General features: G+C 43.6%; 1 protein-coding gene across 2 annotated transcripts in view; it reads right to left on the bottom strand.

Moving 5' to 3' along the window:
- Positions 1 to 13,891, bottom strand: part of DDX24 (DEAD-box helicase 24) — a 30,263-nt gene extending 16,372 nt beyond the window's left edge. For both annotated transcript variants that reach the window (XM_030214790.1, XM_030214791.1), the window contains exons 1-5: positions 13,812 to 13,891; positions 11,417 to 12,167; positions 9,105 to 9,491; positions 4,807 to 4,960; positions 3,402 to 3,917 (exon numbers count right to left, since the gene is read on the bottom strand). In XM_030214790.1, coding sequence (XP_030070650.1) covers positions 3,402 to 3,917; positions 4,807 to 4,960; positions 9,105 to 9,491; positions 11,417 to 12,161 — 1,802 coding nt within the window. In that variant the 5' untranslated portion in view covers positions 12,162 to 12,167; positions 13,812 to 13,891. The remainder of the gene's footprint in view (positions 1 to 3,401; positions 3,918 to 4,806; positions 4,961 to 9,104; positions 9,492 to 11,416; positions 12,168 to 13,811) is intronic.
- Between the last annotated feature and the right edge of the window lie 378 nt (positions 13,892 to 14,269).

The following is a 14,269-nucleotide window of genomic DNA, read 5'->3' as shown; positions in this document are numbered from 1 at the left end:
ACGGCCTCCCAGTGGAGGTGGTGGAGACCAAGACTGTATCTGAATTCAAGAAAGCATGGGCAAGTACATAGGATCTCTGAGAGGAAGGGATAGTAAACTGAATGAAAGGGCAGATTGGATAGATCATATGGTCTTTATCTACCATCATTTTGCTATGTTTCTATGTAATTTGTAGGAGTAAAATATTAAGCCTCATGACAATTTTAAAGCGGATTGTTTTTACAAGGGGGAGGACAGGTAGTGGAGGGGGGAGGTCTGAGGTTTTGAAAAGGGGAGGGCGGGGAAAACAAAGCTTTAGTCCATGTGAAGGCTTGTTATTGGATGGTAAAATTATGCCTTACTTGCTGATAATTTTCTTTCCTTTAGTAGCAGCAGATGAATCCAAGAACTGGTGGATTGTGTCCATGTACCAGCAGGTGGAGATAGATTACAAAGCTAAAGGCAGTGATACCAGACGGCCAGCTCCTCCTTCACTCAGTATACGTCCATTACAAAGCAGAATCTGACAAGAAAACTAAGGAGTCTTCCTCACCCACTTTATATAACCAAAACTCATCTTCTCGACGAACCAAAAAGAGGCCTAACGACATACTCTTCTGTTTTCCCCTACACTGTATCTTCTGTTAAACATATTTTCTTTTCATTTTTTTTTTCTTTTGAATCAGGAGACGACAGACACAGAGACTAAAGAAAAGAATCAACTAACAAAACCAACAGCGGCAGACAAAGGGTGGGATCTTGGATTCATCTGCTGCTACTAAAGGAAAGAAAATTATCAGCAGGTAAGGCATCATTTTACCTTCCTTAGCCTAAGCAGTAGATGAATCCAAGAACTGGTGGGATGTACCAAAGCACTCCCTAGAGAGGGTGGAAAGCTGCCGCTCCCCGAGACAGAACCGCACCTCCAAAGGAAGCATCTGACTTAGTGGCCACATTTACTTGATAATGCTTCGAAAAGGTATGCAGAGGCCCAAGCAGCCGCTCTACAAATGTCATCCAGCAAAAAAATACCTGTTTCGGCCCACAAAGTCAACTGTAACCTCATGGAATGTGCCTTCAATGCCTCCGGAGGAACGCTGCCTTGCACAATGTACGCGGAAGCAATCGTCTCCTTAATCTACAGAGAGATTGTTGCCTTAGATTCCATGTCTCCCCATCAAGGGCCAGCGAGCAGGACAAAGAGGTGATCCAAAGGCCAGAAATCATTCGACATCTGCAAATAACGGAGGAGGGCCCTCTGAACATTCAAAAGCTGCGAATTCAGTCAGATAATCCTCCTTCTGAAAAAACGGAAGAGATGCAGATTGAGATGAAATGCCAAAACCACCTTTGTTAGAAAGGAAGGAACTCTATGCAAAGTCATGCCCGACTCAGAGACCTGCAGGAAAGGATCCTAGTGCCAAACTGTCAGACACTCTGAGGCATATTTTCAAAGCACTTAGCCTTCCAAAGTTCCATAGAAACCTATGGAACTTTGGAAGGCTAAGTGATTTGAAAATATGCGTCTGTGTGCAGAAGGGATGGCTACCAGAAACACTACTTTAAGGGTAAGGTCCTTGTCAGAAGCCATCCACAGCGGCTCAAAAGGAGTCCTCTGAAAGGCCTGGAGAACAAGATTGAGGCTCCAGAGCGGACAAGGCCGCCGAAGAGGTGGACGAAAGTGGAGAACTCCCCTCAAGAATCGCACATCAGGGTGCGAAGCCAAAGAAGAGTCTGACACCCTACCTTGGTAGCAAGACAAAGCAGCCACCTGCACTTGACGAGATTTATAAACATGGCTCTTCTGTAACCCTTCCTGCAAAAAGGCTGAGACACAGAAGCCTGGAACGGCGACCAAGCATGGGCCACACACCACACCTCAAAGGTCTTCCATACCCGAGCATTATGAGGTCGATATGACCACTTACCTGCTCATACGAAGGTGGCCATCACCACATCCGAATAGCCTTTCTTCCGCAAACGTGACCACTCAAGAGCCAGGCTGTAAGACCAAAGCAGGAGGGATCCTCCATCTGCATTGGACCCTGGTGGAAGAGACTGGGACTGACTGGAAGGCGAAACTGCAGCACCACCAGCAGCCGCACCAGATCTGCATACCAGTGATGCTGCGGCCAATATGGAGCGACCAGAATGACCCGGCCCCTGTGGCGCGCAATCCTGAAGATCACCCAGTCGATCAGTGGCCAGGAAAGACGTACAGGAGTACCACCTCCGGCCAAGGTTGAAACAGGGCGTCCAGCCCTGCAGAGCTGTCCTCCCTCTGATGACTGAAGAACATGGGAACCTTGGAGAAGGGCAAAGCACCCCCAAGAGCCAGTAGCCACCAATAGAGGGCCAGAGAGGGGTCCTAGCGACCCCATCTCCAAAGCAGCACCCAGACATCGCTTAACACCGGATCCTCCATGGAATGTTGTAAGGTCACATCATCACCCAGAAAAGAGACCTCCAGAGGAGGGGCCACAGGAAAATGCAGAGCGGGAGAAACCCTCTTTGATAAATAGGCCCGGTGAAGCACGAGGACAAATTCTGGCAAATAAATTCCCCAGAGCCAGAAGTCGCAGCAGCCTGAGCAGAAGACAACCCTACAGCTGGGACCCCCCCCCCCCCCCCAGCGGTGCTACATTGAAGGCTGCGAAGCATCCGCTGCAGTCACAAGCTGTGAGGAGGGAACCAATTCGGCAGGTGATTAAAAAATGGTGCGTACTCCCGAACCATCAGAGCCACTGGAGAAAGCACTTTGCCGGTGCCAGACAAAACCTCTGCGCAACCGGCCACACACAGCACCTAAGTTGACTGACCTGCCCTGTACCGTGAGCACCATTTGACAGTCTCTGCGGCCATAAGAGCTTCCCCCAAAACGGAGCCGCAACTACTCTCTTTCCGCGCACAGCTGGGACTCTAGAGAAGAGTGCTGGCAATAGACCAGGCTCAGCCTGCAAACAGCAGCAGAAGGAATCCCCCGAACAGAGCCATGTCTCTCTCTTTCCTGTTTTTTTTTTTTTAAACGGCTGAGCACAAGATCTTTTTTTCTTTTTTCGGTGAGGAAGGCTACAGCCTAAACCACAGCTCAGACATGCTGCCTTCAGCTTTCGAAATCTCTATCTCCACCTGCTAGTAGATGAACACAACCCATCAGTTCTTGGATTCATCTGCTGCGTAGGCTAAGGAAGTTAGTGATGCTGCTAACAAAAAAAAACATCAACCTTAAAATACATACCTGCCTCCTTGTTACTGTGCATAACCCCTGGGGTAATTTTATAAAAGGTCTTTACATGCAAAATATTCTTTATAAAAAAAAAAAAAGCTTACCACCTACAGGTTCTTCCCACTGGCATAAAACAGGAGAAAACGTCCAGTGTAAAGTACCACTAAAAATTGATACTGTAATTTAACCAGCTTACTTTTCTCGTTCAGCAAACCTTTCCAAGTTCTTCAACCTTTGCTTTTGGTGCATGTTGGCGTGTAAGGGAAGTGGGTTACAGTCCAAGATGGTGAGAAGTCCACTAAGCCGCTTTATGCAGTCAATGCTGTTTGCAAAGACCATTGTCCTTCCAGAGTACTGAAGCAGGAAGTAATAGAGGTAAAAGTCTTTCTCTTCCTTTTCACAGTGAATTCGGGTCTCTGTCAGAGTTTCCACTGTGGCTTCCTTTCGTGTCAAATCGATCACTTTTGGTTTGCCCCGCACACCAATTTTTTGCATCAGTTCATCAAGCTTTGATGCTTTGTCCATCTTCTTGGCATTCTTCTTTTGCAGAATCCGCGTGGGAACCTGGTGCACCAGCGTCAGCGTGGCAGAAAACACGAAGGTCTGCCTTTTTGGATTGAACTGAAAATCATTGAGCATCTCCAGTAGCTGAGACAATTCAACAAAATGCCCTCGTTCTACCATTCGGTCTGCCTCATCGATCACCAGGCACCTGTCAAATTACAGACACAGTATTCAGAAGTTAGATCCATTAATAAAACATTCACCCCTTCTTCTGGAAGGTCATCCACCTGCTTTCACACAAGATACACAAACTGTAGGTGACAACAGTGATTTGCATTTCTACAGTGTCTTTCCTTTAAACAAAATCCCAATGAGCTTCAGAAAGATGCACACAGTCAGTCATCTCTGGGATGAAAGGTCACGTACATATTTCTGGTACATGGATAGCATGAATGCTTCTAAAAGGGAGAAAGTGCACGTAATTCTTAAGCGATTTGCTTAAAGTCACAGAAAGCCAAACTCAGATCATTTGATTTTTTCCCCCCATTTTTAATGAAATATTCTAACCATTAGGACATACTGCTTTACAGCTGCCAAGTCATTACATACTGGTGGAAAGATATTCATTTGCAAGAGAAAATAATTGTTTCTCTTTATCCACCCATACAGAGGTCTCTTCTTCCTTTATCCAAGAGCCCTGGAGAGTTACCATGTACAACCTCCAGCAACATCACAGACTCATCCCCCACGCCCTAGAAATTCTCTGTAAAACCCCGATGCTCACTAGCTTCCTAGACAACTTCTGATGATTTTCTTTCACCAATATCTGGCTCCATCCCGCCCCTCAATAGCCATGCATGCGCTTTGGGCAGTACTCAGATTCCCAGGCATGGAACCAGAATTCTGGCAAAAATGCTGAACTTGCCTCCTGCTCAATAGTACAGAGAATCAACCATACCCCCCCCCCCCCCCCACAACTTTTCTGTGTTGCCTGCAGCCCTCCACCAATACACCGTGAACTTAATCGGTAATCACCAGTAATCGGTGTTCAACGTCTCCTGGCTTCAATCAGAATATATGAAATAAAAGCCATTTACCTTAGCTGGCGCAGATTGCAGAGGTGGGGATGCTTCTCCCTGATCAGTTCCCAGAGGCGGCCTGGCGTTGCTATCACAACTTCTGGCCTGCGATTCAGTACCCTCTGCTGTTTCTGAGGTGCCATTCCACCCACCACAATGGCAGTTTTAATACCTGGGATGCAAGTTATTTATTTATTTCAAAACTTTTTGATACTGCATTTCTACATACACATCAAGGGGAGGGGGGATTTCTATAAATGCTGCGCAAAATTAGGGTGAAAGGGAGAACAGTGCTAAACTAATATTCTGCAAAAGGTGCTCTGTGTGGAGTGCCCTTTACAAAACGCTTAGTACAGGTCTGGTACCTAACAGTGTGGCACTTAGGCCTGCTGAAACCTGGCATAAATAAATAGAAAGGGGGCATAGTTGGGTGCATAAATGACTATTCTATACCATCAAGCCTAATTTCTTGGCCCTGACCCACCTATGCCCCCTTTTATTTATTTGTTGCATTTGTATCCCACATTTTCCCACCAATTTGCAGGCTCAATGTGGCTTACATTATGCCGTAATGGCGATCGCCATTTCTGGATATAGAATTACAAGTGATGTTGCATTAAGGCGCATAAATGGTAGAGTAGAATAAAACAGTGGTATTGCATTGAAGTTTCTGAAGGAACGCATCACTTTTAAAGTATGCACATTAGTCCACAAAATCATTCACGGCGAAGCCCCAGCCTACATGTCTGATTTAATAGACTTACCACCCAGAAACGCTAAAAGATCATCCCGAACTTTCCTCAACCTCCACTTCCCTAATTGCAAGGGCTTGAAATACAAGGCGCTGCACGCGTCAACCTTTTCTTACATGAGCACGCAGTTCTGGAACACACTACCACGCAACCTGAAAGCGATCTACGAACAAACCACCTTCCGCAAATTATTGAAGACCCATCTTTTTGAGAAAATTTACGGAAAGAACTAAAACACATAAAGCCCACACTCATTGTTCAGTCATGCATCAATACAGCCACTCCTGTATTCTCATCCCCCGAAATCATACCACACTCACACCTTTACTCACAGAAAATGTATACCAAGTGTGTTCCTGTTATATATTGCCCCTTTTTGTCTCCCTTGTTTCCTTCCAATGTCTCAGTGCTTTTTCCATGTTTATACTCCTTATCGATATCATCACAATGTAATCCATAACCAAGTTATAACAAATTGTATTTCCATGACTCATAATGTATTGTAAGCCACACTGAGCCCGCAAAAAGGTGGGAAAATGTGGGATACAAATGCAATAAATAAAAAATAAAATAGAGTGAATTATAAAATAATAGAAAGTTTATTTCGGTGTGAGAAATAAAGTGGTAGTGTGTATTGCGTAACTTTCAGTAGTAATAATAGAAAGTTTATTTCGGCGTGAGAAATAAAGTGGTAGTGTGTATTGCGTAACTTTCAGTAGTAGCAACGAAGGTTATCAGTCTAGTGTAAAAAGTTTGGTTTTGTCTAGTTCATGTGGAGTCTAGTTATCTAGTATTTAGGATGGATCATTATGGTATGCCTTCTTGAACAAGTTGGTTTTCAGTAGTTTTCGGAAGATTGTTAGGTCATGCATTGTTTTTATGGCACGTTATAAAACTGAGGTATGCATGTTACAGAATAGGACACAGGACAGATCTGTGCATAAACCCAAACTACTACTTATCTTTTCTATAGCGCTACCAGACATACGCAGCGCTTCACACGAGTGCTAGTTAACACCAATTACTGATTATTAACAGCTCATTAACTAATTAGTCTACGCACAGATCTGGGATCCACAACCAACTTTGGGCGACCTATGTAGAATCTGGGGAACAATTCTATAACCAAGCACCTCCATTTAGGCATCCCAAGGACATGCAGTTGTCGTCCCTATAACGGCACATGGATGTACAGTTTCATTACACAATACTAGCGTAACCTGGTATCAGTGCACTTTACATTTATCCACCACAATTGCACTAGCCATATACCTGGCACAGGATGCAGGTATTGCACAGGATTCTGTAAGTTACATGCATAAGTAGGAGCCTCGCCCATGCTCTGCCCCTCTGTACACCCCTCCCCCCCTTGCATTTATGCACTATGTTAGGACCACTGTTACAGAATAGCACTTAGGTGATAAGTGTTAGTATTCTAAATATTCACACACACATGGGGCAAGTAAAGGTGGCTGCATTCAAACACATACAATAAACGTCAATATAACAATTACAGTACAAATTTTATTTATTAGGATTTATTTACCGCCTTTTTGAAGGAAGTCATTGAAGGCGGTGTATTCTACAAAAGATATATAAAAGGCACTTCAGATCTGCAACAGAAAGCAACACAAAACCGAGCAGATCCAGATGTACAGTTCAAACAATCGCCATGCAACTCACTCTCCTCTCTTGCCGGTGCATGGTGATTGGTGATGTTGGCAGTGTTGGGAATGGCGTTAAATCTACACAATATTTTAAGGTACTGAGGAAGTGAGGCGTTTTAAAAGAACTGAGGAAGTGTTTAAGCTGTGTGTAGTGCTGAGAGTGTTGTTGTATCTTGAGACAGCAAGGTGCCTTGTACTTCTCTATTTACATTTTACCCCTGAGGCAGTCCTTATGAGGTTTGTTTGGATAAAGCTATTGTTTGAACTGTACACCTAGATCTGGGGGGCTTTATGTTGCTCTCTTTCTAATACACAACCCATCAGCGTAAGGGCTACATGATACAAACCATTCCCAGATACCACTGAACCTGACATTTCACAGGTATTTTACTAACACATTTATGAAGCATTTCAAAGCCAGCTCTCATTATGTGGATTTTTAGTTATTATTAGGATTTATTTACCGCCATTGTGGAGGAATTCACTCAAGAAAGTGTACAGTAGTTATGATCCAGCTTTTCCTACATAAGCACACAACTATGGAACGCATTGCCAAAAGCCGTGAAAACAACTTATGATCACCTAAACTTCCGGAAATCATTCAAAACTAACCTGTTCAAAAAGGCATACCCCACCGACCCAACTTAAATGCCTGTACCCTCAACACAACGAAACCAAAACTCGTAATGGACGTATAATAACTCTTCCTCTCTCTGATTCCCTAATGTGTCTGTCACACACGAACCTTATCCTACCACAACATTACTGTATTTGTTCATACCGGAATTGGCGAACGCCTTTACGGTACTATGTAAGCCATATTGAGCCTGCAAATAGGTGGGAAAATGTGGGATACAAATGTAACAAATAAACAAACAGATTGGGAAGCATCAGACTGTCCTGCGGTTGCATTTCTTTGCACACGTACCGCTCAGCATGATGTTATAGTTTCAGTGAGAACACTCATAGCTTCATGTCAGCCTGAAATTTCACGAATAAAACTGCATCCACAAGTTCTGAATGCTAAGGTCCTCCTCCTCCTCCAGAAAACATATATCAAAGTTATGTATTTCCCTGATACAACCTTCAATTTTGCCGTTGACAAAACAGGAAAATTATCGGTTAGGGGCTTGGGGGAACACATAGCAATCTCACAAGTTTTTTGGTGCACAAGTTCGGTCCTTAAGGGCCACAAAAGGTCAGGTTGCCAGGATATCCCTAATGAATATGCACAAGGGTGTTTATACAGTTTTGAGGGGGCAATAATTGCAGCTCCTGGATGGGATTCTAAATTGGGTTTGACAATGGACAGAATTACCACTTTACTATTAGGATCGTGGTTATTTACTAACCGGCAGAAATCTATTAATACTGATTAGACAAAGGTTCATAAATTACAGGAGGCCATTATCAAGGCTGAATGGCACTCTGTAGCATTGGCAGAATACTGCCATGCACAACGAATAAAGGGGAACAAGGAACCAAGGTTTTTGGATAATTCAGAATGTTTAATGATGGAAATCATGGCCCCTCCCAAATACCCTAAAAAGCACAAATCACTTGCCCATCTCCAGTTTTTTTTTTCCGTCTCTTCCACTTAATCTCATCCTGATATAAAGTGTTTTGCACTCATCAATGACCTACCACAGCTAATTCTTACTTTCCTTAAGTCGCTTGCCGACATAGTACTGATTAGATCCTAGGACCCAGCTGTGTTCATACGCTGATTTTTTTTTTCTGTGTAGCAGTTGTATAAATGTTTACAGTCCACACACTATGGTCATATGATAAACCACCCTTAAAAATAATAAGGAAACAGGAATCGCCGCTTTAACTTCAAACTAGTAAGATTTTGGAAAACTAAAAACATGAAATATTCTGCTGTGAACCTACTCACCTGTAAATTTGGCCACAGCATCAATATGATGTTTCACCTGGACAGCCAATTCCCTTGTAGGGGTCACAATCAGGCCTAGTAAAGGATGACGTTTGGCAGGGTCAGGAGCTGTGAAAGCTGCTGTGTGGGTACCAAAATCAAACTCTATGTTTTTCAGCTCCTGTACACAACCTGCTAGAGGTGAGTCTTCATTGCTTTCCTCTTCCTCCTCTGAATTTTGACTCTCTGAATCTTCATTAATGGAGCTAAAAGTCATCTCGTCAACTGTCTCATTGGTCATGTCCTTGTGAAGGCTAGCTTCCTGTCCTTCAGACATATCTTCAGCTTTCTGCCACTGCAGGATTGAATGGATCATTGGGATTGCAAATGCAAGAGTTTTCCCACTTCCTGGAAACAAAAAGATGTAGAATTTTACTTTTTGCTGGGGGGGGGGGGGGGGGGGGGGAAGGTAGATGGAAACCAACTTGGAGCAGCAAGAAATGTATCCCTGGCGCTAAGCACACACACTCCCAGCTTGACAAATTGTGCTCATTACCCAAACACCAGTTGCCAAAAGATGGTTTTATGTTTCCACAGATGAAGGGTTTTAACACTTTTTAAAATTTTTATAAATAAGGGCCTTGATTACTAAGTTGTGCTAAGGGTACCCTAGCGTTTTTAGCGTGCACTGAATAGCATGTGCTAAATGCTAAGTAGCCCATAGAAAATTATGAGCGACTCTAGTGCTTAGCGCACCTTAGTAAACAAGGCCCTAAGGATGTCTATACATATAACTAAAAATCTGGAAAATAAACAAGCCAATATAAGGCATAATTAACCTTGTATACCATATCAACACAAGGTGGCTTGGAACGGTTAACAGAAGAAAAATTTACACACAATGAAAATAGATACAACATGAATTTCTCATTAAAAAAATTTCAAAGTAGTATTTAGAGAAAAACCAAGGTTTAAGTAATTTCTGAAATCTGAGATAATTAGTATCAGTTTGTATAGTAGAAGGCAAGGCGTGTCAAACTGGGACAACAGCTAGCTTAAATAATCTTTTCATCATAGTAGCTAGTCAAGGTTTTAGATAAAGGGGAAACTGCAATTTATTCAAATGCATAACCTTGGTAATAGACTTGCAAAGTTGAACAGAAATAAAAGTTAAAAAATATTCAAGGCAGAGTCTATTCCAGATCTTACAAAGAAAGCATAAAGCTTTGAAGCGGATTCTGGCCTAACCAGTGAAGTGGTGGAGTGGCCTAGTGGTTAGGGTGGTGGACTTTGGTCCTGAGGAACTGAGTTCGATTCCCGGCACAGGCAGCTCCTTGTGACTCTGGGCAAGTCACTTAACCCTCCATTGCCTGCCGCATTGAGCCTGCCATGAGTGGGAAAAATGTAACAAAAAAAAAAAAGTCTGCAAAAGTGGTGTAACATGCTCATATTTACTTTTAGAAAGAATTCATCGAGCTTCCGAATTTTGAAGCAGTTGAAGACTGGCTAAAGATTTGGAAGCCAGGCCCAGACAGAGTGAATTGCAATAATTAAACTTCAAAAAAATAAGAGCCTTAACCAATTTCTGCAAATCATCAACAGAAAAGTAAGAGTGCACTTGACGCAAAAATCTGAGATTGAGATAAGCGGTAGTGTTCAATTTCTTAATATGGAAGTTGCCGTTTAGATTTGAATCACACTTTCCTGCCTGCTGCCATTACTCTGCCTAACAGCGCTGGCACCGCCGTGTTTTAAAAAGGGCTGCCGCGACCCGCAAGACTACCGTGATCTCGGCAGCCATTTGAAAACATGGCAGCACTGGGCACAGTAGTGACAGCGGGCAGGAAGAGTGGGGTTCTTTCCTGCGCCCTTCAAGATAGGACCGGGGAGGGCCCACTTTGGCTCAAAGTGTGTGTGAGGGGAGCGGCGGTGAAGTGGTGGGGTGGCGGGCTTTGGTCAGGGGTGCCCCAATGACCTTTACTGCCCGGGGGCCCCGACCACTGTCAGTCCGCCCCTATCACCTCCCACTAAGGTTCCCTGATCAATTTGTACAAGTTGTTCAGATTCCCTTTAATGTTCTTTCTTGCTCAGGAGACAAGACACAGTTGTCGCTGCCTCCCCTCACACTTCTAAGTCCTACAATTCCATCTCTTGATGGATTAGGTTGCCACCCCTGTGCCTTTGCCAGATCTCTCTCTCTCTCTTTTTTTAAAATAGATTTCATAAACATTGTGCCTCCTAGGCTAACTGTAGCCTCACAAAGATCACATGCAGCCTGTGAGCTTCAGTAACTTTGAATAGCAGTAAATATATTGCTCTCTGAAGTTGATTACCTGTCTCTGCAGCACCAAGAATATCCATGTTGTCTCTAATAGCAGAAGGCAGAGCCAGTGCCTGAATTGGAGTTGGAGAAGTGAAGCCCAGTTCGCTCAATGCTTTTAGGACTGGCTTAGGTACAAAGAGATCTTTCCATGCAGAGACGTCAGTCTTTTCATTAGCTGAATCTAAGGCAGCCGTTGACCAATTTTTTCCTTTCTTGGAAGCTTTAGGTAATGGAGCCTCCTCCTGAGTTCTCTTTCTTGTTTTTCTTTTTCTCTTTTTTGGGGACTTTTTCTGAACAGCCACCATTTTGGTTGCCACTGCTGATTCTTCAAAGCACTTCTCAGCGACTTTAGCCTGTAAATTATCCTTAGTGTCCGCTGGTGTATCGCCCTGCACCTCCTGCAAATCTAGTTTTTTTCTCTTTTTTAATTCCAATCTTTCGCTATTCTTTTTCTTTCTTTTTCTCTTTATGGGACACTCATTTTCCTCTGCCGCCATGCCCTCTTCCTCTCCGTCACCACTATCCTCATCTGCAGTCACCACATCTCTCTTTGAGCCTTTAGACTTGTCAATTTTGGAAGAATCGACCAGTTGATATTCAGTGAGCTCCTCAAAGCACACCAGCTCACTGAACTGCTCATCAGCAAAGACATTTGGATCAACTGCTACTGGCTTCCATTTTCCAGTTACTTCTATACCCTTCCGCTGACATTTTGATGAGGATTTGAAAGGTTTTCTCCTCTTTGCCGTCTTCATTTTTACCTGGTTGAAAGAAAGCATTAAAACACAGTACAGATGACTGATCCTGGCAACCAAGTGCGACTGAATTTATTTGATTAGCACAGTCAAAATTAAACTACAATTTTAAAAAGTAAACATTAACACTTCAAATTTCAGTCAATCAAAGTTGGTCTTAGAAGAAATGGCAACTGTGGATTCAAATATAAATGTAGCGATTATGTAGAAAGTGGACAAGGAGCCATGGAGTCCCAGAAAATGATGCACAGCTTAGCAATGGACCAAACGGCCCTATTTCAAATTTACTGGCAGCCCTTTATATGTTCACTAATTTCAATTAACTGAAATACTATTATTACTTTTGTTACTTTACCTTATGTAACTTTTATTTCTTTCTTCATGTTATCCTAGTTTATTTTATTTTCTGTCTGTAAGCTGCTTAGATATTTCAGTTTATCTGATATACTGCTACTCAATCAATTTCAAACAATATACCTTAATTATCTATTCAAAAAAGGCCTGTTCCCACAGGACAGGGGAAATATCCTACTAACTCCCATCCCAAAAGACACCAAAACATAAAACAGAAGACACCTCAGAAGCTTAGCCGAGATTGGGTGGCAGAGCTGGTGGTGGGAGGGGGGGGGGGGCTGGTTGGGAGGCGGGGATAGTGCTGGGCAGACTTATACGGTCTGTGCCCTGAAAATGACAGATACAAATCAAGGTCAGGTATACACAAAAAGTAGCACATAGGAGTTTATCTTGTTGGGCAGACTGGATAGACCGTGCAGGTCTTTTTCTGCCGTCATCTACTATGTTTTGTTTTTTTTTTTACCTCGAATTACAGACCGATAGCATCCATACCCCTAACAACCAAATTGACAAAAGCATAGTTGCCAAACTACTAACAGAATATCTCACTGATTTCAACATACTGCACGAATCTCAATGGGGCTTCAGACCTCACCACAGTACAGAAACAATACTAACCACACTCCTGACCAGATTCAAGCAGCAAATAGCAAGGGGTAAAAATATCATCCCCGCTTGTCAGACGCAGGCAGTGACAGCTTGCGCAGGGCTGCAGCAGCGAAACTTCGGCTTGGAGGCTTCAGAATCCCCACCAGTAGGAACATAATCGGGGCGTGGGGCACTGAGAAGAAATGCTTGGTTTCTCTCCTCCCCCCCCCCCCCCCCCCCCAATCAACTTCAGGCTACACTCCTGCAGCTGCTATGGAAAACAGCTAAGCCGGTTTTCATTTTCAGAGACACCAAATCACACCAGTTTAACTTCGTTTTTTTTTATTTTCCTTTGTTCTAAAACATAAACAGATTAATATTTGTTTGAATTCTTTTGGGCGTTCATTCACCCAGTTGTTAGGAATTGGTGTTGTTGACTGTTGTGGTGACTCAGGATAGTTTTGTGAACATCTTATTTGTGATCCTGAATTGGTAAACTTGGGAGTCTAAGTAGAGGCGAATAAACAAAAACACCAAGTCACACGAATTCAACTTCCCTCAAACTCATGCTCACACAACCTTCCCACGTGGCCAGACATCTCATCCTCTCTCTGACTCTACCCGGTCCGGCATATCTTCCCCTTCTCGATCCAGCGCTTCTCCCTTAGTCTCCAGCTTTCCCCACCCCTCCTCCATCAAATATCCTACCTTCAAGCTCACAGCCGAGATCGCCCGCCAGCAGACCCACCGATTTCCTCCCCAGACCCCAGCACTTCGCCCTCCTCCGACGAAACTGAAACTTCCTGTTTCCGGCAAGAACGTGGCCGAGGGAAAGAAGTTGCGTCAAAGGAAAGAGGGCGGGATCAAAGAGGCTAGATTGAGAACACGGCATCAGCATATCCAGACCATTACGGGGGCTGAAGCCAGTAAGGCGGAGCTTGCCGCCGTTTTAGTTCACCCAAAACAATGGCAAACAGTATTGAAAACAATAGCAAAAGCTTATTAAAATAAAAACATAATGGACTGCTACTACTACTACTACTACTTAACATTTCTAGAGCGCTACTAGGGTTACGCAGCGCTGTACAATTTAACAAAGAGAGACAGTCCCTGCTCAAAGAGCTTACAATCTAATAGACAAGTGAACGGTCGGTCCGATAGGGGCA

Source organism: Microcaecilia unicolor, chromosome 9, assembly GCF_901765095.1.
Source record: "Microcaecilia unicolor chromosome 9, aMicUni1.1, whole genome shotgun sequence".
In the NCBI taxonomy this organism is placed as follows: Eukaryota; Metazoa; Chordata; class Amphibia; order Gymnophiona; family Siphonopidae; genus Microcaecilia; species Microcaecilia unicolor.
This window is presented reverse-complemented; position numbering and strand designations above follow the sequence as displayed.